The sequence below is a fragment of the Notolepis coatsorum genome (assembly GCF_963971535.1).
Source record: "Notolepis coatsorum genome assembly, chromosome: 3".
Lineage (NCBI taxonomy): Eukaryota > Metazoa > Chordata > Actinopteri > Aulopiformes > Paralepididae > Notolepis > Notolepis coatsorum.
In genome coordinates this window covers 57262040-57289953 of record NC_140167.1, presented here as the reverse complement: position 1 = coordinate 57289953, position 27914 = coordinate 57262040, and the positions used below count along the sequence as shown (strand labels likewise).

The window sequence follows — 27914 nt, the reverse complement described above, 5'->3', positions numbered from 1 at the left end:
AAGGATAACAGGTAATATGGTAATAGCTTTGCTTATATCCAGCTGTCCATTGGTGGAGCAAAGGTCACAGGTGCTACCGCTGGTTTTAAAATTGCTCTTTTGTTTACTTTTGTTATTTGCCTCTTAATTAAAAAGACATTTCCTCAAGTAAGTCTCCATGTTGTAGTTGAGGTCTGGCCATAGAGCTGTATACCATAGTTTCTAAATATTCACTCTGTCTCATTGTCTGTCTGTCTGTCTCAAGCACACATTTAAGCACACATTTGAGCACACACTCAAGCACACATTGTCACACACACACACACACACACACACATACACACACACACACACACACACTCAGAGCTCAACCCCCCTCTAGCAGAAGCAGTGGGTCTGTCCCAGCAGAGGAGGCAGAGGGAGGAATGAATGATTTGCATGGCTCTTGTATTTAAAGGGGGGTGTGGGCACCAGCTCACCACACAGATGAGTGGATTCCTCTTTAAGCACAGATGCTGTGGGACCGTGTGCCTGTCAGTTACTGCTACTGTTATGAGCTTGGTGAGCTTGTGTGATGTGGTTTCAGTTTGTGGTGTAGATTTGTTGATTTGTGTGTGTCTGGACATGGTCAAACGAATCTGAAGATGCTTACTTGGATCTGTTTTTTAAAGTACACACAGTATTTTGGTGTATATCCTCTCTAAGGACAGAGAGAGAGAGAGAGAGAGAGAGAGAGAGAGAGAGAGAGAGAGAGAGAGAGAGAGAGAGGGGGGGGAGAGACCTCTTTGACATGGGGGCAGGAGGGCCAGTTGGCATCTGGATCAAATAGGCTGCTGTTGTGATTGGCTGTGATGTCATCGCTGACGATAGTGCTGTTCCTGCTCTCGGGGTTGAGGCCCATTGACACGGCAACAGAGACATGGAGACACTGCACAGGTACTGTTCTAGTCTATTTTCTGTTCTGTGTATCTGTCTCTCTTTCTCTCTGTCTCTCTCTTTCTCTCCTCTCTCTCTCTCTCTCTCTCTCTCTCTCTCTCTCTCTCTCTCTCTCTCTCTCCCACGCTACTAAACTCATCTGTCCTTTCAGTGTAGCTGCATGCAATCTAACCCTTCTGAAGTATGGTTAATGATTGTTTGATGGATGGTTTATGGTTTCATCTGAAGTGTCAATTGCCCGGGACAGCCCCAGGGTTAAAATTCCTTAGGATAATGTGAGTGTGAGTGTGTGTGTGTGTGTGTGTGTGTGTGTGTGTGTGTGTGTGTGTGTGTTTACAGTGCAGTATGAGTCGTGTTTGTTATGCTATACGTGCAATACAAGGTTATGGGAAAACATAAACACATACATCTGTCAGTAGAGAAATTAGATAATGTGCTCAACAGACTCTGCAAGAAGCTTATATGCTAACTATATTATCACAAGGGCACATAGGACAGATTTATGAAGAGAATCTATCTGGGAAATTACTGATTGTTGCCCCCCGCCCCCCCTTCACTGTAGGTCTTTTTTCTAATGACACCCAATCAGCCCCCTGCTGTTGCCCCGACACCACCCAGGGCTGTTTCCCACGTACCAGGCACTCGAGGATGTGATGTAGTTAATGAGTTTGTAGCACAGCTCTTTCCTTGGTAAACTCTCTCTCTCTCTCTCTGTGATATTGGAAATTACTGTGACAACTCTTCTATCCTCTCCTCTCCTCCTCTCTTCTCTTCTATTCTCTTCTTTCCTCTCCTCTTCTCTTCTCTTCTCACCTCTTCTCTTCTTTATTCTACTCATATTTGTTCTTTCTTCTCCTCTCTTCCCCTGTCTTGTCTTCTCCTTACCCCTTTCCTCTTCTATTTCAACTCCCCTCTCCTATCTTATCATCCATCCTCTACAGATCCTCTTCCCCTGGACCTCCTATCCCGCGTGCTCCCGGGAGAAACCTCCGTACCCGCCCCAGGACTGCGCATGGTGCAGGACGGCGGCGTGAGGGGTCTGCGTTTCTCCCACCCTCACGCTTCCTTGAGTTTCCCCTCCTCGCAACTCTTGGTGAACTGTGACCTTTTCCCCCAAGAATTCTCTATTATCGTGACCCTGAAGGTCACCCGCACTGCGCCAAAGGTAAGGTGTGACCTCGGTGATCAGATCACAGCAGAAACAAACTCATATTTTGAGTAATTTAATGAATAAATTAATAAATTTCTGAGCCCTGCTTGTCTTTCAGAGAAACGAATATATATTTTCCGTGGTGGAGGAGGAAGGTAAAGAAGGGAATAGAACAGGGCAAGAGTATGAGAAGGATGGAAGACTAGATCTAGGGAGCAACAGAGAGGAGACGACGAACAACGGGGAGCAGGACAGAGAGAACGTCGGCGAGAAGAGGGGAGAGAAGGGTGAGAATAGCAGACGACTCATCCTGGGGCTGAGGTTCTCGAGAGACCGCCTGCACTTCCTGTTCAGAGGTCATGGAGGGGTCACAGAGCGATGGGCGTTCCGAGGCTTGCGGTTGGCCGATAACCAATGGCATACGGTGGTTCTGGCTATCAGTGGCCACCACGTCCGGCTCACGGTGGACTGCGGCTCTCCGCTGGAGATGTGAGTCTAATCTGATCTCTGTTCCTCCTCTGCGCTGATTACCTTTGTATGTCTCTGGTTTCTATACATTCTTCCATCTTTTCTGTCTTCATCCCCATCTCCCTGCTTTCTCAGCCTTCTTTCATCCTTCCTTCCATGCTTCTCTTCCCTCACAATTCCCTTTAGGGACAGTTTATTGTGTAGATCCTTCATCACTGCATAATTGCACTGTTCCAAAGATCTACCAGCTGCCTATGGGCACATCACAGCCGTCCTGACAGTGTGTGATAGATGGTTTTAGTGGTATGGTGGAAATTCCCTCTGGCTTATAGGGTTGAGGCACGCTAGTAGGCTCTGAGTCTAGTCTCAGAGCCTACTTATTCCTTACGAAGAGGAGATGGATATTCACGTCATCCTCTTGAAAGGACCATTTTGTTGTGTGTTGTATTGTATTGTCATGTGTTGTAGTGTCGTGTGTCGTATTGTTGTGTGTCGTATTGTCGTGTTTTGTATTGTCGTGTTTTGTATTGTTGTGTTTTGTATTGTCATATTGTCGTGTGTCGAATTGTCGTGTGTCATATTGTCGTGTGTCGAATTGTCATGTGTTGTATTGTCGTCCGCAGGGTTCCCTCAAAGTCTTTTCCCGCCATCGACATCCGGGGATCCAGGTTCCACGTCGGCAGCCGCGGGAGACGGAAAGGCCCATTTTCAGTAAAAACTCAGGGCTCATAAGAACTCATACACACACGCTTTTACAAGTGGTTATGATTAGTATAATCAATGAATTGATTTGTTTTTATGGCACATTTGCAATGCGTTGTAAATTGCAATGCAAATGCACTGTACAAATGCCAGAATAAAGTATTAAAAGAAATGGCAACATCGCTGACGATACATGTAAAATATGTAAGATTAAAAAAGTGTAATAAACATATACAATAAATGGGGGGGGGGGGGGGGGGCAGTAAGTAAAATATAATACAAAGCTACCATGCTGCATGTATAATATATCTATCTCAAGGTAGATAACATCAATATATATTTATCTCTAGAGACAAATATATTGATGTTATCTACCTAAAGATAGATATTGATGTTATCTACCTGTATATATCTCCAGGTAGATCAATATCCTTATCTCTGGGTATAGCGTCAATATCTTTATCTCTAGGCATAAATACCGTCTCTCTCTATATTTTCCCTTCTTATTTGCTGTGTGTTCAGGGTCTGCTCCGGCAGCTGGTTCTGGTACCAGGTTGTGATGCCACCCCTCAGGTCTGCCCGTCCGCCAACGCCACACCGGTCACACTGTCAGTACCGCCTGTGTTGCTGGACCCGCCAGTCAAGACACAGGAGACTGATGTCCACCTGCCTCTATATGGTAATCTGCAACCTGCACTGCACTGTGAAGACATATGATACAGTGCAACAAGGCACAAGACTTTTATCTCTGTTACTTTCTGTCTGTCTGTCTGTCTGTCTGTCTGTCTGTCTTTCTTTCTTTCTTTCTTTCTTTCTTTCTTTCTTTCTTTCTTTCTTTCTTTCTTTCTTTCTTTCTTTCTTTCTTTCTTTCTTTCTTTCTTTCTTTCTTTCTTTCTTTCCTTCTGTCTGTCCATCCGCCCCCCCTCTCTCTTTCTCTTTCTCTCCCCCCCCCAGAGTCACAGGTGCGAGTGTCTGTGGGATTGGAGTGGTCGTGTTCAGAGCCACGTCGAGGTCAGCTGTGGTTCAACCCTGTAAAGAAGGGCCTCTACCTTTGTGACGGTGCAGGTTGGATCCCCATGCTGGAGGGTGAGAGAGACAAGTTAAGACCACTCTATCACTCACTCACTCACTCACTCACTCACTCACTCACTCACTCACTCACTCACTCACTCACTCACTCACTCACTCACTCACTCACTCACTCACTCACTCACTCACTCACTCACTCACCCACTCACTCACGCACTCACTCTCTTGCTCACTCACTCACTCACTCACTCACTCACTCACTCACTCACTCACTCACTCACTCACTCACTCACTCACTCACCCACCCACCCACTCACTCACCCACTCACTCGTGGGAACCCATTTGCTTTTCTTTCAAGCCCTCGCATCAAATTAATACTTGGTGACGTTTAAGCCTTCGTCAGCATGAGGGTCACACAACTAGTTACGCTGCTGGCTAGTAGTAGTCATACAGGTGCAGCTCGATAAATTAGAATATGGTGGAAAAGTAATTTTATTTCAGTAATTCAATTCAAAAAGTGAAACTCTCATATATTATAGATCATTACACACAAAGTGAAATATTTCAAGCCTTTATTTGTTTTAATTTTGATGATTATGTCTTACAGCTCATGAAAGCCCAAAAGTCTGTATCACCAATAAACATTTTAAAATAGATGTATTTTTCTTTTGTAAATAGAAATGTCGGCCTTCTGAAAAGTATGTTCAGTACTTGGTTGGGGCTCCTTTTGCACAAATGACAGTGAATACAGTGACATATATAGACTTTTCCACGATATTCTAATTTATTGAGCTGCACCTGTACTGTCTTTATTTATTATACTACTCTGTACATACATCTGATTAGCACTACACTCAGTGGTACTAATTTGTATATTTTGTACCCAGTTGTACATTGTACAAAATAATTTCCGTTGTACTGTACTTGTGCTGAATCTAATCTAGGAAGGGGGTGCTTGGTGATTCCCTTGGTGATTCCAGAGATCCAATGAAATCCAATCCACATGTCAGACAAAAACAAAAACTGTAAACAAAGTGCAGTACCATGTCACCTTTTGCCTACCTTTAATTATTTGTTTATTATTTAATCGTGTTTCATTCCATTCCGTCCATAAAAAGACATGACATTGTGGTCACGTTTGGGGCTGAAATGAACAGATTTGATCTGCTCCCTCGAGGGTATAGAGGTTTACTATAGTTCATGAGAAAAACAACGTCTGATTCATATGGGAATTCCCAGAGGGGCGAGGGATCTTCACTCACTCACTCACTCACTCACTCACTCACTCACTCACTCACTCACTCACTCACTCACTCACTCACTCACTCACTCACTCACTCACTCACTCACTCACTCACTCACTCACTCACTCACTCACTCACTCACTCACTCAAATAAAACACCAATTATTCTCTCAGTAACATTATCCTCTAATCGACATGTCTAAAACATGACTGAAACATATCTCTATCTCCCCCTTTAGAACACAAGCGACTGGATTATGTCTTGGAACAGCAGGTCCTTACCACTACTTCAGAGACATATGACGTTGAGGTATCCTTTATTGATTGATTGATTGATTGATTGATTGATTGGTGGTTTGATTGAATTTCTTAATAGAAAGAATATATATATGTTATGGTAAATGTGACATTCTCCAGTGAAATCGACTCCACAGTGCACACAAAGCAAATTTCAGCAAGCCTCAGTCAGCTTGTACAGACAGGAGCGTGACCCCATTGATTTTGTATTGGTTTGTGGCTAACTATCCAGAGCTAGTATGAGGATATAGCATCGACCGTGCTGAGGAAGGACTCCAATCAACAACTGGAAAGTAGGAAAGGCAGCTAGGGTTCCAAAAAACAGAACTGTCCCTTTAAGGTTAGGTTTATAAACAAATCAAGCACACATACACTGTATTAGAACTGTATCAATAGATTATTGGCCTCAAAAATCTCACATTTACCAACCTGAAGGGGAATTTGCATACTGTATATCCAGGGAAATGTGCAACATCACATTTTATACATTTTATATACAGCCTCACAAAAAAATGAAAGGATGAACACAATAAAGCTTAAGATCTTATTTTCATTATGGTCCTTTGAAAATAGATGTATGTACATATGAATGTCGGTGTATGTGTGTATGAAGATACATGTATGTGTGTATGAGTGTAGATGTATGTGTAATTGTGTATGAATGTAGATGTATGTGTATGTGTATTAATGTAAGTGTGTGTGTATGGATACACACATAGGATCGAGTACAAAGTACAGGATCGAGTACAAAGGATCGAGTACAAAGTCTCCCTGCTCACTCACCAGTGCCTCCACAGAAACGCCCCCCTCTACCTTAAAGAACTCATCACCCCTCACTCCTCCTCACGACATCTCCGCTCTGGCCAGGCAAACCTCCTCCAGCGCCCAAGGACCAAATTCCGCACCATGGGAGTCTGTGGAATGCTCTCCCTGACCACCTAAGAGCACCACAGACTGTGGATGCTTTTAAAAAGGGCCTCAAAACTAATCTTTTTAATAGAGCCTTTTGTTGATTTTTATCTAGTTTTAGTTTTCCACACATTTTATGTTCTTTTAGCAGTTTTAGCCCTTCTTATTTTATGTTTTTTACTCTTTTACTAGTTTTAGTGTTCTTTTTACTCCTTACTACTTTTAGTCTTGCTTATTTTATATTCTTTCTTTTTTTACTCTCTTGCTAGCTTTTATGTTATTTTACAATGTAGCACTTTGAGATTTGCTCCACAACTACAAAGCGCCCTACAAATCAAATATATTATTATTATTATTATTATTATTATTATTATTATTATTATTATTATTATTATTATTATTATTATTATTATTATTATTATTATTATTATTATTATTATTATTATTATTATTATTATTATTATATGAACGTAGGTGTATGTGTATGAATGTAGGTGTATGTGTGTATAAATGTGGGTGTGAGAGTAAGTATATGAGCACATGCACATGCAAATCTTTATGAATGAACGTTGTATGGTCCGTTTTGTGTTTGTTTTATGTTAGGACTACGGGTGGAAATTAGCCCTGTGCTATTCACGTCCTTATCATGCTGTGATGTTATGCATACACTCATGTAAATGATGTTCATTAATTTGCATTGTCCTTAATAAACAAATCTTAAATCTTATGCATTGGGTATAAATGTATGCACATATATGTAGGGGAGCAGGGAAATACAGCAGTACAATACATATTCAATATATTGTAAGAAACGCCTTAAATAACCAATACATCATATATACACAGTAGCATAAGTCGTTGGTATGCAGAACCGTCTTGAAGGGAACGTTCAGGATTAAACCTATTTCCTATACTTACCAATCATGTTGTCGATCCGTGTTTTTGTTCATACTGGATCCCTGCAGCTCCGGCTAGTTAGCCATAAAACCAGTGCAAAATAAATGTGGGCCATGCGCCAGTCTGTACAAACCCTGCAATAAACACAGAAACCTACTTATATGCAAGAAATGCTGTTGTGGGTGCACTGTGGAATATACATTTATATACTAATATACTATGACTCTCAGTGAGGACATGGAAAAACGTCTTCAAAACCTTAAATATGGGGGGGGGGGGGGGGGGGGGGGCATATTCATGTTTTATTCATGTCAAGATGGTTACCTCTGTGTTCAGATATTCCATGTGGCCGGCGTGGGCCTGATGGCCGCCATGGCCCACCGGTCCACAGCCTCTGGGTCTGCTGTCTACCTGTGGAGCCACGGGGAATTCCAGCTCTATCAGAACATCAGCACCTATGGAGCCTTGGCCTGGAGGCACTTCACCATGGGCAATAAGGTAGGTAGAAGGGAGGCGGGGGGGGCTGGGCATTGGGACTGGAAGGATGAACACATACTTGGGTACTCAATCATGCATGTGTGTGGGCAGGTTTCTGTACGTACTTGTGTTACGTACAGAAACAAACTGATGTCCTTCACATCAGTTTGCTTCCTCTCGCTTCAGACCCTCTACCATGGGTTTGAACCACACGGCCGGTGCTTGTCAGCATGAAAGGCAGCGTCGCTACTGATCAAGCCTGAATCAAAAGTGCACTCTTCTAGTTGTGTGTGGAGAACTGTTTGTGCTTGCTTTGTTTTCTGCCGATACGTACATGGATTGATTGATTGATTGAATTTTGCAGAATTGAACAGATTGCAGAATGGGTACAATACAGTACGGCTCAATACACACAATTGTTAAGGGGATGCAGACAAGAGAAAGACTTTCGTCTTGTTTACACCAGGGTCCCCCATTTTCAATTCATCACAACATATATGACATACATTACATATACAGGTAGACAGTACTGTTGCATCTAGACATTTATGACATACCAGATCTACAAATATACAGTACTGTGTAGTGATTGTAATGGTACATAATTCACCCACGGAACTATTGTTAGGAACATTCTAGAACATTAGTCCCGCCCGAACATTCTGGAACGTTTGTGATGATGTCAGGGCAGAACATTCTAGAACCTCTAACATTCCTATTTAAGCGGTGGCAGGTTTAGCTTTCTAGTAATGTATTGTATCTTGTAGTTGTGCTGATGAATATTAAAGGAGTTACCTTCGACTTCAGGACATCGCCTCAGACTCCCGTCTCTCAGCACTACACTGGTGACCCCGACAAACTTCTCGCTGAAGTTTCAGAGACCAAACCGAACATGGCAAACGCCGGGTTCCTCAGACTGCCAGAATTTTGGGAGCAGTCGGCAGCGGCATGGTTTGCCCAAACGGAGGCGCAATTCACCCTGCGGGGAATTGTGGATGACGCCGCAAAATATTTCCACGTCGTCTCGAGCCTTAACAGCACTACGGCGACGAGGACGGTAGGGTTCATCACAGCTCCACCGGCCCAGGATAAATATGAGGCGTTTAAGACGCACCTGCTCAGAATTTTCGAGCTGTCGCGACCAGAGCGGTCCCGACGCTTGTTAGCCATACAAGGCTTGGGGGACAGCAAGCCGTGGGAGCACATGGAAATGATGCTGAACCTACTGGGCGCCGAACAGCCTAACTGTTTGTTTATGGAGCTGTTCCTCAGGCACATGCCGCCGCAGGTGCAAACGGCACTCGCCAATACGGCAATTACGGAGCCCCGTGCCTTGGCAGAAGAGGCGGACCGCTTCTACTTAGCCACTCAGCGCTTAGCCCCAGAGATGCTAGCCCCGACACGAGCGCACGCGCCCAGAGAGGGAGGGGCGAAGAGAGAGAGAGGCGCCACTGCCGCGGCCGACGGCATTAAAGACACAGGCCTGTGTTATTACCACGCGCGTTTCGGTGCGAGGGCAACAAAGTGCCGCCCACCTTGCACTTTCGTCAGAGCGGGAAACGCCAACACGCGCGCCCAGTAGCGGCTGTGGGCGCGGGCACGTCAAACAGGCTGCTGTTCATCAAGGACACACTCTCCGGGCGGAAAATCTCTCTGCGACACCAGGGTGCAGAGGAGCGTCCTACCCGCAACGGTGGGAGACACAGCCGGCGGGGAGGGAGGTCTGCGACTGACGACCGCCAACGATAGCCCTATCCACACCTACGGTACGAGGACTGTGGAATTGTGTTTTGGGGGCCAGCGGTTCACGTGGGACTTCGTCACTGCTGACATTGAGTTCCCGCTACTCGGGGCGGATTTCCTTTGTGCACACAGGCTCCTCGTGGACGTTAGGCACGGCTGCCTAGTAGACGCCCGGACATATGCTTCATTGACATGCAGGCGCGAGGAAGTGGTATACCGCGGGCTAGCCAGCTCGCTCGCAGAAGGGGACGTGTACCAACGCCTACTACAGGAGTTTCCCAGCTTAACACAGCCTACGTTCTCCGCCGCGACCACCAAACACGGGGTCGAGCACCACATCGAGACCGAAGGCGCTCCTGTGTACGCGAGGGCCTGCCGGCTCAATCCTGACAGACTAGCAGTCGCTAGGTCAGAGTTCGCCAACATGGAGAGGTTGGGGATTATCCGGCGCTCGGACAGTCCCTGGGCCTGTCCTAAGCCGGATGGCGGGTGGAGACGTGCGGCGACTACAGACACCTCAACGACGCTACTACGCCAGACCGCTACCCAGTCCCCCACATCCAGGACTTCTCAGTGCACCTGGCGGGTAAGCAGGTCTTTTCAAAGGTGGACCTGGTACGTGGTTACCACCAGGTGCCGGTACACCCCTCGGACGTCCCGAAGACGGCGGTGGTAACACCCTTCGGACTATTCGAATTCCTGCGGATGCCGTTCGGGCTTAAGAACGCGGCACAGTCTTTTCAGAGGCTAATGGACTCGACGCTCAGGGACATGTCGTTTATTTTTGTTTACCTGGACGACATCCTCGTGGCCAGCTCCTCGCCCGAGGAGCACCTGGCACACCTCCGGTGCCTCTTTACGAGGCTTGGCCAACACGGCCTAATCCTCAACCCGGCTAAGTGCCAGTTCGGGTTGACCTCCATACAATTCCTCGGACACCTCATCGACAGGAGGGGGGCTGCCATTTCCGCTTTCCCCCGACCCCCGACGGCCCGAGCACTCAGGGAGTTCCTCGGGATGGTGACGTTTTATCACCGGTTCATCCCCCGGGCAGCCCACAATCATGCAGCCACTTTACGAGGCTCTGAAGGGCAAGTCCCCCAACCAGCCTGTCGACTGGACGACCGAGAGGACGACCGCCTTCGCGGCCACCAAGACGGCCCTGGGTGATGTGTTGGCTCACCCGGCGCTTGGGGCCCCGGTCGCCATTACCACCGATGCGTCAGACTACGCGGTGGGAGCCGTACATGAACAGTATGTGGACGGCGCCTGGCAACCGCTTGCGTTTTTCAGCCGTCAACTGACCCCTATGGAGCGCAAGTACAGCACATTTGACAGAGAACTCCTAGGCCTCTGGTTGGCGGTGCGCCATTTCCGGTTCATGCTGGAGGGCCGGGAGTTTACGGCCTTCGTTGACCACAAACCCCTCACATTCTCCATGTCCAAGGTGGCCGAGCCGTGGTCCGCGCGGCAGCAGCGCCAACTCGCATATATTTCCGAGTACACCACGGATATACGACATATCGCCGGGAAGGCCAACGTGGTCGCAGACTGCCTATCCAGGGTCGCCATCGGAGCTGTGCAACTGGGCCTCGACTACGTCAGCATGAGCTCAGAACAGACCTCCGACCACGACATCCAAGCCCTCAAGGCAGCGGATACAAGTCTGCGCCTCGCGGACGCCGCGATTGGTGGCTCAGGCGCGTCCCTGCTCTGTGACCTTTCCACCGGACACCCCCGCCCGCTAGTCCCTAAAAGCTGGCTTGGCGGGCCTTTGAGGCGGTGCACGGCCTGTCTCACCCCGGTAGGAAGGCTTCGAGTAGGTTTGGTTTCACAGAAATTCGTGTGGCGAGGGCTCAAGAAAGACGTGACAACCTGGGTCGACGCATGTGTGGCCTGCCAACGGGCTAAAGTGCACTGACATACTAAGGCTCCGCTGGCGGCATTCGAAGTCCCTGAGAGAAGATTCGATCATGTCAACGTTGACCTCGTGGGCCTGCTTCCCTCCTCTCACGGGTTTACCTACCTGTTTACTATGGTGGACAGGACCACCCGATGGCCGGAAGCTGTTCCCCTCGCCTCGACATCTTCTTCCGACGTGGCCCGCGCCTTTATCAGCACGTGGGTCGCACGTTTCGGGACCCCGTCCGACCTCTCCTCCGACCGGGGCTCACAATTTACCTCGGAGCTCTGGAACGCGGTCGCCAGCAGCCTGGGGGTTAAGCTGCACCGTACCGCCGCGTACCACCCTCAGGCCAACGGGCTATGCGAACGCTTCCACCGGTCCATGAAGACAGCGCTGCGCGCAGGCCTGACGGACAGCAATTGGGTGGATAAACTGCCGTGGGTCATGCTCGGGCTTAGGAGTGTCCCCAAGGAAGACTTGCAGTCCTCGTCCGCGGAACTGGTATATGGCCAGACATTGCGCGTCCCAGGGGATTTTATTCCGGACGCGATGACCCCCTGGTCCACGGTCAGCTGCGGGAAGCAGCGCAGACCTTCGCCCCGATCCCCATGTCGCAGCATGGTACCCCTGTTTTCCGGATGCCGCGCGGCCTGCACAAGGCGGAGTATGTTTTTGTTCGCCACGACGCGCACCGGGGGTCCCTACTCCCCCCTTACGATGGCCCGTTTAGGGTCCTGCAGCACGGTGACAAGGACCTGATGATCGACATGGGTGGTAGGAAGGAGACCGTGTCAGTAGACAGGATCAAGCCTGCACACGTGGACGTTTCCCCACCCCGTAGAGTTGGCCCTACCCCCCCGCAGAGGCCGTCCGCCGTTACTCCGGGATCTGCCTCCCACGGAGTCACCGGCGACCTCACCGATGTCAGTGCCCCCGGGTGTCGGGGAGGGCGAGAGCACTTACGCCGCTCCTCCCTCCCCGCCCCCGGTTTTCCGCACGCGCCGAGGCCGGGCAGTTGTTCCCCCCCGCCGGGGGGGTTTTGACTATGGGTGAATTCTGGGGGGGCTTGTGTAGTGATTGTAATCATAGATATCTATAGAACACTAGATAGCTTAAGGCGGAGTCACCAGCGTCACTGAACCGCCGCCATCTTGGGGCAGTCAGCCTTGAGTGAGAGTGAGTGAGCTGCACAGACAAAAATACTCATAACTCGCTGAAATATTGACGGATTTACAAACGGTTTGGTTTGCTATAAACATCAAAGATGTAGTTATGATACTGCATACTTATAAAAAAAAAATCTTTTAAAGATGTTTTTTTTTTACAAACCGCTTGAATCATAGCCACGTTAATAATGCTTGTAATAAACCAAACCGTTTGTAAATCCGTCAATATTTCAGCGAGTTATGAGTATTTTTGTCTGTGCAGCTCACTCACTCTCACTCAAGGCTGACTGCCCCAAGATGGCGGCGGTTCAGTGATGTCGCTCTCCATTGGCCGGCAGCGCGGGCAAGCTATCTAGTGTTCTATAGATATCTATGATTGTAATGGTACATAATTCACCCACGAAACTATTGTTAGGAACATTCTAGAACATTACTCCCGCCCGAACATTCTGGAACGTTTGTGATGATGTCAGGGCAGAACATTCTAGAACCTCTAACATTCCTATAATGTAATGTATTGTATCTTGTAGTTGTGCTGATGAATATTAAAGGAGTTACCTTCGACTTCAGGACATCGCCTCAGACTCCCGTCTCTCAGCACTACAACTGTATATTGGAGACTACAGGGGTGGGGGTGAGGGGTTGAGGATAGGTGTAACTGTTTACATCAAATCAAAAACCAAATATTGTTTATTAATAAATAAAAATTGCACACTTTTGGTTGCTGGGCAGTATTTCTGAGGAGTCCAGTTTAACTTCTCCATCTCCGCTACACATGCTCACACACACACACACACACACACACACACACACACACACACACACACACACACACACACACACACACACACACGCACACACACACACACACACACACACACACCGCACACACACACACACACACACACACACGCACACACTTGTCATTTGATTCCTCCTGTAGACTCATAATGGCTCATATTACCCATGTTGTGTTGTTTGGTTGTAGTTGTTCCTAGTGGTTGCTAACTCTGGCGGAGGGCCTGAGGAGGCTGAGGGACGGCCAGAGGCAGAACACTCTGTGATCTATAAGTGGAGCAAGAGGAGCAGGAGGTTTGTTCAGTTCCAGACCCTGCAGACCCACTGCGCGCGGGACTGGGAGGCCTTTCACATCGACGGCCATGCCTATCTCGCCGTGGCCAATCACAGACAAGGTAAAAGCCCACTTAATGTTCCTAGGTAACAGGCGCACCGCTCCGTATTTATGGCCACATCGGTTTAACGCTGGTGAAGGAAAACTCACGATGTGCCGACTCATAGATGGCTCAAGGCAGAGTCTCCCTCGTAGTTCACTTGCTTGAGTGTACTACTGCTTTACGGTGATGATCTGCACAAACAAAAATCGTCTTAAATCGCTGAAATCTTGACGGATTTACAAACGGTTTGGTTTATTACAAACGTTATTAACGTGGCTATGATTCTTGCTGGGAAGTATACATTTTTTTATTCATATGATAGTCCATTATAAGTATGCAGTATGATAACTACATCTCTGATGTTTTTAACAAACCAAACAGTTGAAAATGTAGCAAGCTGTGGTTATTTCAATAGTACATGCACCATAGACATGCATGTTATGAGTGGGCGTGCTCCACCCACGCAAGATGGCCGCCATGTGGCAACGTCGGTCTCCGTTGGCCAGCAGCGCGGGTGAGTCATCTAGTGATATATATCTATGTGGCTACTGGCCATAAAATAAGGACACACTGAGTCTTTATACAAGCACCTGGTTAGACAAAAGCTACTCTTCCCTGGGGTCCGACACTTAAAACAATACAACAATATTCAAGACATTGGGGGCTCCCAGGCAATTCATTCAAGACAAGTTATTGACTTGATTGATTGTTATTTTTCTTATTCTTGAGGTTCTTTGGCCTCAGGAGGTGAAACCGAAATACATGATAGGTTCTCAGATCAATACATTTAGCCGCTAACACTAAATGAAAGGAAATTATATCAAATATATATATATCTTTTTTAAAACATGTTATTTTCATTCCTATTCATGTAGCCAGTGACCGACGACTATGCTTGCACCTCATGGTACCAAAGCACCTCAAAGGCGCTAAAAACAAAATTACAAACATCTCAAAACAAACTGGTCAGACTACTGCTTGACCTTACTCCTAGAACCCACCTCACCCCTGCCCACTTTGACAACCTAGGATGGCTTAGAGTCGACGACAGAGTACAGCAACTTGCAATGGGCCTGGTCTACAAGATACACTACACGACCAAGGTACCCATGTACATGTCAAAATACTTCCCAAAGGTCAGTGAATACCACGATCACAACACCAGAGGGAGCTCCACAAATCATGTTAAACCCAGATTCGGCTCAAACAAGGGACTAAACACGTTTCGCAATTATGCCACATCAATGTGGAACGCCCTACCCAAAGCTATAAAGGAATGTGAATCACCACCCACTTTCAAAACCACTCTCAAAGAACACCTACGGGAGACTGCAATTCAAAACTGGCCCCTGTAAATGTCCTAACCCAACCCCCTCCAATGTACAGTAAATGACCAAGTATGGTTGTCAATATTCCAATGTACAGTTTTGCTTGTACAGTTGTACAGTGTCCCCCACCCACCTCTCCTACCCAACCCCTCCACCCCCCACCCCACCCCACCAACCACCTCCAATGTACAGTCCCCCCCCCACCCACCCACCCACCCACCCAACCCCACCCCACGTACCCAACCTCCTCCAATGTACAGTTTCTACGACAAATGTAGATACTCTCTTTTCTGGACTCTTTTTGTATCACAAACAGTACTGTATTTGCAAATCTGGTATGTCATAAATGTATAGATGTAGCAGTACTGTCTATCTGTATGTCGTGTTTATGTCATATATGTTATGATGAATTGAAAATGGGGGACCCTGATGTAAACAAGACGAAAGTCTTTCTCTGGTCTGCATCCCCTTAACAATTGTATGTATTGAGCTGTACTGTACTGTACCCATTCTGCAATCTGTTAATAAAGTTTTCAATCAATTCAATCAATCAATCAATGAAAGGGTTAAAGGTAGAATCTGTGATCTAGATGTGAAGCGCATTTCCTGTGTGCCGCCACTAGGGGCGGAGCGGCTAAGCATGAGTGAGTGAGCGAGTTGCTGCTTGAATGAGTGACATCCTTGTTTTGTTACTCTAAGATAATTTTAAAGCGCCACCATTCATGCTTTTAATATTTCCCTGTCTCTCTCTCTTTGTCTCTAGGTGATAATAACCACACCATAGACAGTGTGGTGTACAAGTGGAGCAAGGTGACAAGGTCTTTCGAGGTCCACCAGACACTGCGGACCTCTGGGGCCTACGACTGGGAGTTCTTCACTGTCGGACCGTACCACTTCCTGGTCATCGCCAACGCTTTCGACGGAGTGACGACTCACGTTGACTCCGTTATCTACGTTTGGGTTGACGGAAGTTTCCAAGTGTTTCAGACAATTAAGGTATGTGGCAGGGTGGAAGTAGTTATGTAATCATACTTAAGTACAGTACTCAAGTACAATTTTGAGGTATTTGTACTTTTCAAAGTACTAGTTACTTCTATGGTTTTTCATACACGACATGGAGCCAGTTCATAAGCCGAAAAAACATCAGGTAAACCATAACTGGACCATCAACCCGTTTAGCTGTTAAAACCTACGGGCCCCTCCTGGGGCCCAAATACCACTGCTGCTTCTCTGTACCGTAACTCTTTGAGTATTTGCGCTATCGAAAAAATCTCAGTGCCATCTGAAAGCCAAGGACCTGAACTTTATTCACATATATTGACTGTGGGAGTTATTGAGGAAGTAAACAAGTAGAATTCTACCTGCTTCAAGGTCAACCACTAAGGTCAAAATTCCTCCTAAAAAAGTTTGTAAAAATGAGCCTAAAAAGTATAATCTAAAAGGCCAGGGTTCAAAATATGTATTGCAGTTGCATAATAGTTCCATGTTCGACATTAAGCTAAATTGATGGGCAATTGCAGTGTACTTCACTAAAAACCTGTAAAAATCCCATTCTGATTGAGCTGAAGAAGTTCTGAAAAAAAGGGTGACAAGCACTTACTCACAGCACATTCTCTGACAATTACACAGCAATAACAACTACATATACCCAAATGGACTATTTCAGGCTTAGGCTTAAAAGGGTTTTAACCTACAGTACAGAGGTTAATGCGTCAACAATACAATACTACTACTACAGTATGCCACCATGCTGTAATATGAGTAAACGATATTGAACAAGTACTTTTTAGTTGCCAAGCACCTCTATGACCGGCGATGTCACTCACTCACTCACTCACTCACTCACTCACTCACTCACTCACTCACTCACTCACTCACTCACTCACTCACTCACTCACTCACTCACTCACTCACTCACTCACGAGTCAAGAGTCACTTTATTGTCCCATCAGCTGGGAAATTTGTCTTGGGCTTACACCCACTACAGCCACAGACACATACATACAGACATGACACAACACAACTGACTCCAAACAGAGGAGATACACAATATAAAAGATACAGTAAAGTACCTGCACAGCAGGATGTCTGGCAACACCACATTAGAATAGTATACACAAATAATATTATATTAATATTATATTATATTATAGTATACACGATAATACAACAACCAAATATCCGTTATTCGATAGTTGCCCTTTATCTGGCACTATTTAAAAGTTTAACTGAGATCGGAATAAAGGAGTTTTTAAACCTATTAAGTCTAGAGCGTGGAACTCTAAACCTCCTCCTCCCAGAGGGCAGTAGCTCATACTCGGCATGTAAGACATGGGAGGGGTCCGAGACTATTCTATTGGCTTACCTTAGAGTAGCCTGTTCAAAAATAGACTGCAGGGATAGGTGACCTTTCACCCCTATGATCTTCCATGCAGTCTGCATCAGACGGACCAGTTTGGACTTTAATTGTACAGACAGGTTACCAAACCAAGCTGTAATACCGTATCTGACTCTCTAATACAGATTGGTAGAAAAGTAACATACATTTTTGATCTACACCATGCACTCTAAGGCGACGTAGAAAGTGCAGTCGTTGTTGTAGTCTGCTACACAGGCTATCTACATGGGTGTTGCAGGTTAGTGTGTTATCGACAAAAATCCCAAGATATTTATATGAAGAGACCTGCGAGATGGACTGTGTGTGGATGACCACAGGCCTGTGGTCCCCAACACCTCTGGGGTCAAACACCATCTCCTCAGTCTTCTTAACATTTAAAACCAGACAGTTATTGTCGCACCATTTTTCAGACCTCTGGATTTCCGAATAATAGTCAGCTAGGTCACTGTCATTCTTAATTAGAGCTAAAATGGCAGTGTCATCAGAACATTTTATGAAGCGGTTGTTAGGATAGATGCTTCTGCACTCATTTGTATATAAGGTAAAAAGCACAGGTGAACTTACTATACCCTGGGGAGCTCCAGTGCTCAGGGTTCTAGATTCTGAAAGAGTGCTGTTAACACTGACCCGCTGTGTACGGTTAGTTAAAAAGCTTCTCAATTAAAAAGGTGCGGCTGTATCGTATTAAAAGCTGAACTAAAATCTACAAATAAAAGTCGGACATAAGAGGTAGGATCCTCTAAGTGCTTAGATATCAAATGAAATGAACCAAGGCTGAGGCCACATCATCAGTACCTGTATTACACCTATAAGCAAACTGAAACGGATCCAAAGAACAGCTGACATCAGTTTTCACTAGATCTTTTTTGTATCCACTTTTTCTCCTTATTTTTCTATTTTTCTCCCATCCCAATTTCGCCTCGCCAATTCTCCCTTCAATTCTCCCCTCCCCTGTCTCGAACGTTGATAGACTATGCCTCCCACTGGTCGGCTGCAGTGAGGACCAAGCCTTGCATCACGTGTCCCCTCCGGTACACGAGGAGGCAGACAGCGCAATCTCTCAGTGGCGAGGAGTAACGCGTGGGAGGCTCACGCTGCCCCCGATACTTCCTGATTCTGCTGTACAGGCGCACCAACCGACCTGTAGGAGTCGCCGTCCACAACGTCCAATCCCCACCCACCGGCTTTCCCACCCTCTAACACTGCCAATTGTGTTAGTATGACGACTGGCCAAGCCGGTAGCAACGCCGAGAGCTGGGCTCGATACCAGCATCTCCTGCGTTAGTGGCGAGCACCTTGCCCACTGCGCCACTCAGCCGCCCTCAGTTTTCACTAGATTGATAATTATTTTCTCTAAACACTTCATGACCACTGAGGTCAAAGCAACTGGTCGAAAGTCATTATTTTCCTTGCAGCTAGCTTTCTTAGGAACAGGAATAATAATAGAGTCTTTCCAGGTGGACGGAACAGTGTGAGAGTCCAGAGACTTCTGGTAGATTGGGCACCAGGCCTCTGCCAGCTCCTCACTGCATGACTTCAGCATGACTTCAGAGATGCCATCCGTTCCATGAGGCCTTCCCAGGGCAGATGTTGGAGAACAGTCTCTGAACCACACATGGATCAATTATAATTGGTTCTTCTAATGCAGGTAGTGCCTGGAGAGCCGTTACTTGCTCCTGTGAGAAGTCGGCAGTCTCAAACCTGGCATAAAAGTTATTAAGTTCGTTGGCATTCTCACCCTCATTTAGAACACTAAGAGACCTTTTAGCTGGGGCCATATTTGTCATAAACTTCATAGAGTCCCACAATTTTTTTGTGTTCATAGAAGAACAATGGGATTCAAATAGCTCTTTCTGTTTCCTCCTGGCCCCCCTTAATTTCTGATTCAATTCTTTCTGGAAATTCCTCATGGCCACAAGATCCTTGTTTCTGAATGCAATTCTCTTCTTAACTATGCACTCTTTAATTTCCTTTGAAATATAAGATTTATTGTTTGGGTACATAGTTATTGATTTCTGGGGTAACTTTATATAATCTGTAATAGTATCAGTGGCCTCTTCGAGGTCCAGGTCATGAAAGAGGTCCCAGTTGGTACAGGAAAAACAGCCTCTTAGGGTGTCAATGCTGTCTTCGTTCCAAACATGGACCATTTTTACTTGTGGCTTGCTACTCTTGAGCAGAGATTTATATGTGGGAATTAAGTGGACAACATTGTGGTCAGAATTGCCTAGTGGGTGTTTAGCCTTGGCCGTATAGGCTTTGTTAATATTGCCATAGCATTTGTCCAGAATTTGTTTACCTCGTGTGTTACAGTTTACATATTGCTTGAATCTTGAATATTGCTTGAATCCACTCACTCACTCACTCACTCACTCACTCACTCACTCACTCACTCACTCACTCACTCACTCACTCACTCACTCACTCACTCACTCACTCACTCACTCACAGTCAGCCACTCTTACCCTAATGGCGGCAATGCACTTTGTTTAACCATTTAGCATGGCATCTATGACACTGTGTGCCCTTGATCTTTGGATACTACAATATCAAGAACTTGAGTACTATTCTATCAGGCAACCTGGGCATTTCAAATAGACCCCCCAAAGCAAAACACCGGAGCACTCATAACGTTTATTGCAGCGGGGGTGATTGATGTTTGGACAAGCGCCTTCCTTGTCGAAACGCCATTCATCCATTTGCAATAAATGTGCAATCTTTATGAGTTATCCAGTGTTCTGCTTCGGGTAGTCTATTTGAAGTGAGGGTAAAGGTGTTTGGCGCATGAAATTAATATTGTCTTGTCATGTTTAATTCCTTTATATGGCGCTGGTCCTCCAAAAATAACTAAAGTTTATCTCACTGAAGATAAATTACACACTCCAGTCAATTTGCTTGAATTCTTGAAGATTTAATGGATTTTCAAACGCTCGCCTGCCAGGACGTTGAGCTCCAGCTCTGGCTTCTGTAAATATCCATCAAATCTTCAGGAATTCAAACAAATTACACCAAGATAAAAAGCCTTGCCTATATATACTGTCCTCTGCTGCACAAAAAAACATTTCATTCTAAACTTGGCTGAAGCGTATCGTACTTAACCTTTGGGACTTTAATACTATTCTATCAGGGTATGGCTACGTTTACTTAACTCAAGGATTTGAGTACCTCTTCCACCACTGTTGTGTTGAGAGAGTAGAGCAACAAGAGAGTAATTTGCTATTGGAATGGGAGGTAAGCTATAGCTACAGTAGAGGAAGGGTGCAGATGTTGTATTTTATTACTGAAAAGAGAAACAGTAGAGCTCTTGCACGGCTGATTCTAAGGTGACAGTTCAACATGGGTTCAACAACAACAACAACAACAACAACAACAACAACAACAACAACAACAATAAAACATAAGAGCTCCCACACCTTGCCTTCTTCATTTGCAGTTAAAATATCTCTGTTGAGAACAAGGGTACAAGGAAGGACCCTCACAAAGGATGGAGTTAAAGGTACAGATACCAGCACATTGTTCAAGGACCCTCACAAAGGATGGAGTTAAAGGTACAGATACCAGCACATTGTTCAAGGACCCTCACAAACAGTGAAGGTAAAGGTATAGATACCAGAACATTGTTCAAGGAGGTCCTTCATGAAGGATGAAGGTCCTTGTAACAAAACGTTGTTCCCAGTAAAAAAAAATTAACTGCAAACGAAGAACAGGTTGAACAGGTCTTTGTTTCATTACACTGGCATGATGACAAGATAATTTCAGACCGTTATCATGAGTCTCAGGAATTAAATGAAAACAGGAGGGAGTCCTGTCCAACGACTTGGAGGGTGCATGAGTATAGGCTATGTGGAGTTTAATACCGTAATTAAAGGCAGTTTAATGTTGCGTTTTGGTGATGATTTGCATTCCATTCATGTGTTCAAGAGAGCGGTGCTTCAGTGTCCTCTGATAAGATCCTTATCTCCGAGGTGGGTATGAAAAACCTGCTTGCCTGTGCAATCTATCTATCTATCTATCTATCTATCTATCTATCTATCTATAATGAAAGAGAGAGAGGGGGAGAGGGAGAGGAAGGGGTGGGGCCTTATATCCAAGACAGGGCCAAAAATAGAACATGTGGTTACGCCATTATTTGGTTGGGAGAGATACAATTTTGACAGGTAGTTGATTAAACATTTGAATGAAACCGCGTTTGATGGCTGAGGCGTTGACATATTGATAGCCACGTGTGATGTACTGTAGGGGGGAACTCCACAGGTGGCTGTGGAACAGGCTGAGGTGCGTAGAGATGAACAACCGGAAGTTGTTTAGAAACATAATACATTATCTGAAAAACATCTGGAATGTCTTTTTAGACTCCTGCTTTGCCATTTTGTCAGCATGACATTTTTCTTGCTCTATCAGCTGTAGTCCTTTCAGTCATTCAGCGTATTCTTTTATAACTACTAGTGCAGTGACCCATTCGGGGCATAGCTGTTTGAAACAGGCCAACAAGGATTATATTTTTGCAAAAGAGAATGTCCATATATGACCAGCAATTATGAGGTATTATGATACATGAGCTTATAAGTCATTATAGAATGCTTTATAATGTCTTGTGATTATTGTTATAAAGCATTATCAATATGTATGAGTGCTTATAACTATAATTATACAGTGTTATAAGCAGATTATTAACACATTATAAGTATGTTTGCAAACGCACAGGCGCGCACACACACGCAATTCAATGCAACATAATTGGATGATGATTCATATTCACATATTACAAAACAGGTTCAGTATCAAGTATTTTCTATGACTAAAATGTTGTAAGATGTCTTCCATGAGGTTTGATTGATTGATTGATTTTGATTGTGGAGTAAAAGACAGCATCCAAGGGATAAAAACATGAGAAAGTGCAAGCACTTATTTCCATCATGGTCCCTGATTTTGGACATGGACAGACATCATAAAACATAGAGCATCATAATAAAACATAATAAAACAGAACATCATAATAAAACAGAGCATCATAATAAAACATAGATCATCATAATAAAAAACAGCATCATAATAAAACATATAGCAACCCCATAAAACACTCCCTACCCTCTCCTTCCTAGACGTGGCTATTCTATACTTCACTGGCTAGCCATTTCTTTGTGGCACGTCTAAAGCTTCCCCCCTCTTCGATGTTTTTCAGGGCCACTGGAAGCTTGTTCCACTCCAGTGCTGCAGAATATTAAAACGTATTTGTGCCCATTAGTGAGTTGAATTTTGGCAGAATAAAATCCGTACTGCTCCTTCTAGTGGAGTATGAATGATTGTCACGGAATCGATTAAAGTAATTGGATAGATATTTCGGACCTGTATTTTGTATCTTGTGTGTGAGACCTAATTTGATGTGAATTACCCTTTTATTGACCGGAAGCCAGTTTAGTTGCCTAAAGAAAGTTGGCCCTAGGTGAGTGCGTGGAGGTGACTACTCTCATTAATTTGTTTTGAGCTGTCTGAAGTTTGTTTTTCAGGACCTGTGGAGTGCCACTAAACCAGGAGGTGGCAGCATAGTCAAAGTGACTTTGTACTAATGCGCCCGCTAGCATTTTAAGTGTTGCCTGGTCCAGTAGTTGATTGATTGATTGATTGATTGATTGATTGAAAACTTTATTAACAGATTGCAGAATGGGTACAATACAGTACAGCTCAATACACACAATTGTTAAGGGGATGCAGACCAGAGAAAGACTTTCGTCTTGTTTACATCAGGGTCCCCCATTTTCAATTCATCAGGACATATATGACATACATGATAGACAGTATTGCTACATCTATACATTTATGACATACCAGATTTGCAAATACAGTACTGTTTGTGATACAAAAAGAGTCCATAAAAGGGAGTATATACATTTGACGTAAAAACTGTACATTACAGTTCCCCTTGTCTAGCTAGGAATTTCGTTTTCTGGCAGATTTTAGTGTGGGCTTTTTTAACCATGGCCTCTCCTGTAAGATGTTTGTCCATTATGCAGCCTAGATATACTACAGAATCCTTGTCTTTTGTCCCTTCAGGACAGGGCTTTTCTAGGATGTCCAAGGGCTATACAAACGGTAGTGTATGAATGAGCTGTGTAGGCATGTTACAGAGATGGGGTTCTAGGTGTGGAGGCTATCCATGGTGGAGGGGGATGTTTGGAAGGCTGGAGTTATTGTGTTGCATTACATATTGTGTTGTTTACCTCTCTGTGACCATGTTCTGTGTTTCAGGTGTACTATCTCACATGTGAGATTAAGTTTGAGGACTGATCATTCTGACGATGATGTCACAATAGCCACTGGCCACTGAAAACTATGGAATTCTAGAATTCCAAGATGGAATTCTAGAATTCCAAGATGGAATTCTGAGATAATATTCCAAAGAAATGTACACCTGAAAGGGTTAATAATTTCCCATAGAAAGCTGTTTGCTGGCTCCATGTTTGCGTGTTTCTTTCTTTGTGATGATTTGTGGTTTACAGATGATATATAGATAGTTTTATTTGTCCCCAGGAGGACATTCTTTTCCACAGTAGGTGCGTACATAACACAACAAGTAAGACATACAGAATTATACAAAATACAGGATGTACAGGAACACTTAATTACATGGGGTCACACAGCAGAGACAAAGACATGGATTGACGTAACTTAAAGGGTAACTTGTTTAAAGATTGTATGGCTGTGGGAACAAAGCTCTTGCTAAAACAAGTCTTTCTGCACATGGGTAGTCTATACCTACGGCCAGAGGGAAGGTCTTTCTACACATGGGTCGTCTTCACCTATGGCCAGAGGGAAGGTCTTTCTGCACATGGGTAGTCTATACCTACAGCCAGAAGGAAGGTCTTTCTACACATGGGTAGTCTTCACCTACGGCCAGAGTGCTAGTAGAGTGGGTGGTCTGGGTCATGAATGATTGTGAGTACTTTGTGGATCAGGGATGAGGTGACACAATCAGATAAGTTGGGGGTGGGAATACCAACGAGTTTGCTGGCTAAGTTATTTATCTTCAAGAATTTATTCTTATTTGTGGGCGGCTAGGTGGTGCAGTGGGCAAGGCACTCACCAGCAATGCTGGAGACGCTGGGTTCGAGCCCAGCTCTCCACATTGTTTTCAGTTTGGCTGGTCGTCCGTACTAATACAATTGGCAGTATTAGGGGGAGGAAAAACTGATGGGTGGGGATCGGACGTTGTGGACAGCGACTCCTACAGGTCGGTTGGTGCGCCTGCGCAGTAGAATCAAGAAGCGATAAGGGCGGCGTCCCTCCAAAGCGCAGACCCGACGCTGAAAGATCGCGCTGCGCAGGTGAAAAGATGCGACGGCTGCTACCCAGAGTATCGGAGGGGACTCGTGCTATTACACGTCCACATTGCAGCCGGCTTGTGGGAGGCATGAAACAGCGTTCGAGATAGGGGAGGGTTGAATTGGACGATACGAAATTGGGATGGGAGAAAAATAGAAAATGGGAGAAAAAGTTGATACAAAAAAATTATTCTTATTTATGATGAAGGATTAGTGTTGTGCTGCCTGAGCATGAAAGCAGCCATACTGAGAGGCACACAGGCATGTTTCTTAGGTTCTGCCTACATATTGTTGTGACTGTAACATCTCCCTCAGGATTATACTGTTCCAACATCTTTACACCACACATCTCTCTCTCTCTCTCTCTCTCTCTCTCTCTCTCTCTCTCTAGACATTCTGTGCCACGGACTGGGAGATGTTCCAAATTGGCAGCAGGGTCTTCTTGGCCGTTGCCAATGGACACAGACTCCATGGTAACGGGCCCAGTCGCTACGCCATCAACTCCACCATCTATGAACTAGACATGAGTGGACAGTTGTTTGTCCGCTTTCAAGATATTATTACCTACAGGTACACATACACATACACACATACACATACACATACACATTCACATACACATACACATACATGCCCCATGCATGTACACAATTCAAGGTCTTTGTTCTTGGATCTCCTCAGTGCTGTGGACTGGGAGTTCTTCAGCCTCGGAGAGGAGAATTTCCTGGTCGTTGCCAACTCCTTCGATGGAGAATCATACTCTCTGAACAGCGTGCTTTACAGGTACTCAACTTGTCCGCAGAAACCCTTCCCATGTTAAATATTTATCTTTATGGTAAAGCTAAAACTGTACTTTTCTTTTCTCTTTTTTGCGGGAATATCTTGGGTTGGGACTAATCTAGCGTGGTATTTCTTAAACTGTAGGAGGAGTCCCAAAATGGGTCATAGATGAACTCCTTTTGGGGAACTATGTCACAAGAGTACAAACATGTTGTGAAAAGCCTGTAGGAGAAGATATTTTACTCAATTTAGGTCCTGGGATGAAATGTTTAGGAGGCCCAGGTCTTGATCTTCGAATGATTGACATGTGACTCTTGTTGTGTGTCACCAGGTGGCAGGGATATGAAGGATTTGTTGCTGCTCACTGGCTTCCAACCATTGGATGCAGCGACTGGGAGTTTTTCACCTCCGAAGGGGAATCTTATCTGATCTACTCTAGTGCCAGAGAACCCCTCTCCAAAGTGTTCAAACTGAAAACTCACTAGGAGAAACACATAATATGTGTGTGTGTGTGTGTGTCTGTGTCTGTTTGTGTGCATGTGTATGTTTGTGTCACATGTTTGTGTGTGTGTGTTTGAGATTTTAACCTAAAAAGTGGTGAAGTGGTATTGCACCAGGACCATGGCTGATCATAACATTTTCTTTCAACCATCTCGGTCAATGTAATAATGATGATGTCATGAGAATGCATTTTGGTCACTTAAGAGTTGCTCATAACACAAAACTCATAAAACAAGATAAAATAAATCTTGGCGTATTTTGGGGAAATGTCAAATGTTGTAGAATTACAATATAAATGTTAATTTGGGTGGAATACCCTGTGGTGCCTACCTGTGGACAGTCTTGGACTCCCCATCAGACTACAGTTACACTACATTACCACGTAGTCTACCTTTACCTGCAAGGAACACGCCAACATTATGGGAAATGTGCTTGCCATCTTCTCCAGAGTCAGACAAGCAGATAGATGCCAATTTCCTCTCTGTGTTCAGTAGAAAGCTATCTGGCACAAATGAATGGAAGTGGATACAGACCAGTTAGCCTAGCTGTTGGCCAAAAACACCTCTCCCAGAATTTTAAGCTAGGCTAGTGGTCCGTATCTGCTTCCATTCATTTGTGCTAAGCTAGACTAGCTTGAATAGCTTTCTACTGAAGGCACAGAGAGGAAATTGGTATCCATCTTCTTGTCTGGAGAAGACGGTAAGCACATTTCCCATAATGTTGGTGTGTTCCTTTAATACTACCTGTACCTGACAATACCTCCCTCTCCTTTGCACCACACATCAAAAACATCACCCGGTCTGCTTTCTTTCACCTCCGTAATATCTCCAGACTCCGCCCATCTCTGTCCCAATTAAACACTGAAACCCTGGTTCACTCATTCGTCACCTCCCGGATCGATTATTGCAACGCTCTTCTTACCGGCCTTCCCACCAAACTCCTCAACAGACTACAAATTATCCAAAACTCTGCTGCCAGGATCATCACCTGCACCAACTCATCCGACCACATCACCCCCGTCCTCATTCAATTACACTGGCTCCCTGTGCACTACCGGATCAACTTCATAAACCTCCTACTCACCTTCAAAGCCCTCCACAATCTAGCCCCCATCTACATCACTGACCTCCTCCAGGAATACACCCCCTCCTGCACCCTCCGCTCATCCTCTACTGGACTCCTATCCATCCCCAGCTCACGCCTCAGCACCATGGGTGCCCGAGCTTTCAGCTGCTCGGCTCCCAGACTCTGGAACTCCCTGCCCCCACATGTCCGGCAGTCTGACTCACTATAATCATTCAAATCACAACTGAAAACCCATCTGTTCAAACTCGCATATTCACTATAACCTGTGTCACTGTCCTATACCCCCTGCTGTTTGTTTGTTTTGTTATTTTAACTTCACTGTTTTATACTTCCTGTTGTTTGTTTTGTTTTTAACCTCAACTTTTAACTGCCTTGCTGTGTTATTTTTTCTTTATGATCTGTAAGCTGACCTTGGGTGTCATG

At 45.2% G+C, this 27914-nt stretch overlaps 1 protein-coding gene across 1 annotated transcript; it reads left to right on the top strand.

The window, feature by feature from the left end:
* Positions 1-830: 830 nt before the first annotated feature.
* Positions 831-26863, top strand: LOC311224465 (thrombospondin-type laminin G domain and EAR repeat-containing protein-like; the record flags this gene model as incomplete). Its single annotated transcript, XM_084309469.1, has 13 exons — positions 831-915; positions 1857-2080; positions 2184-2554; positions 3157-3244; positions 3758-3914; positions 4190-4321; positions 5749-5819; positions 7949-8110; positions 13893-14097; positions 16171-16403; positions 25516-25694; positions 25806-25907; positions 26236-26863. The coding sequence occupies 13 exons, from the start codon at positions 831-833 to the stop codon at positions 26387-26389; spliced, it is 2163 nt and encodes a 720-aa protein (XP_084165595.1). The 3' UTR covers positions 26390-26863.
* Between the last annotated feature and the right edge of the window lie 1051 nt (positions 26864-27914).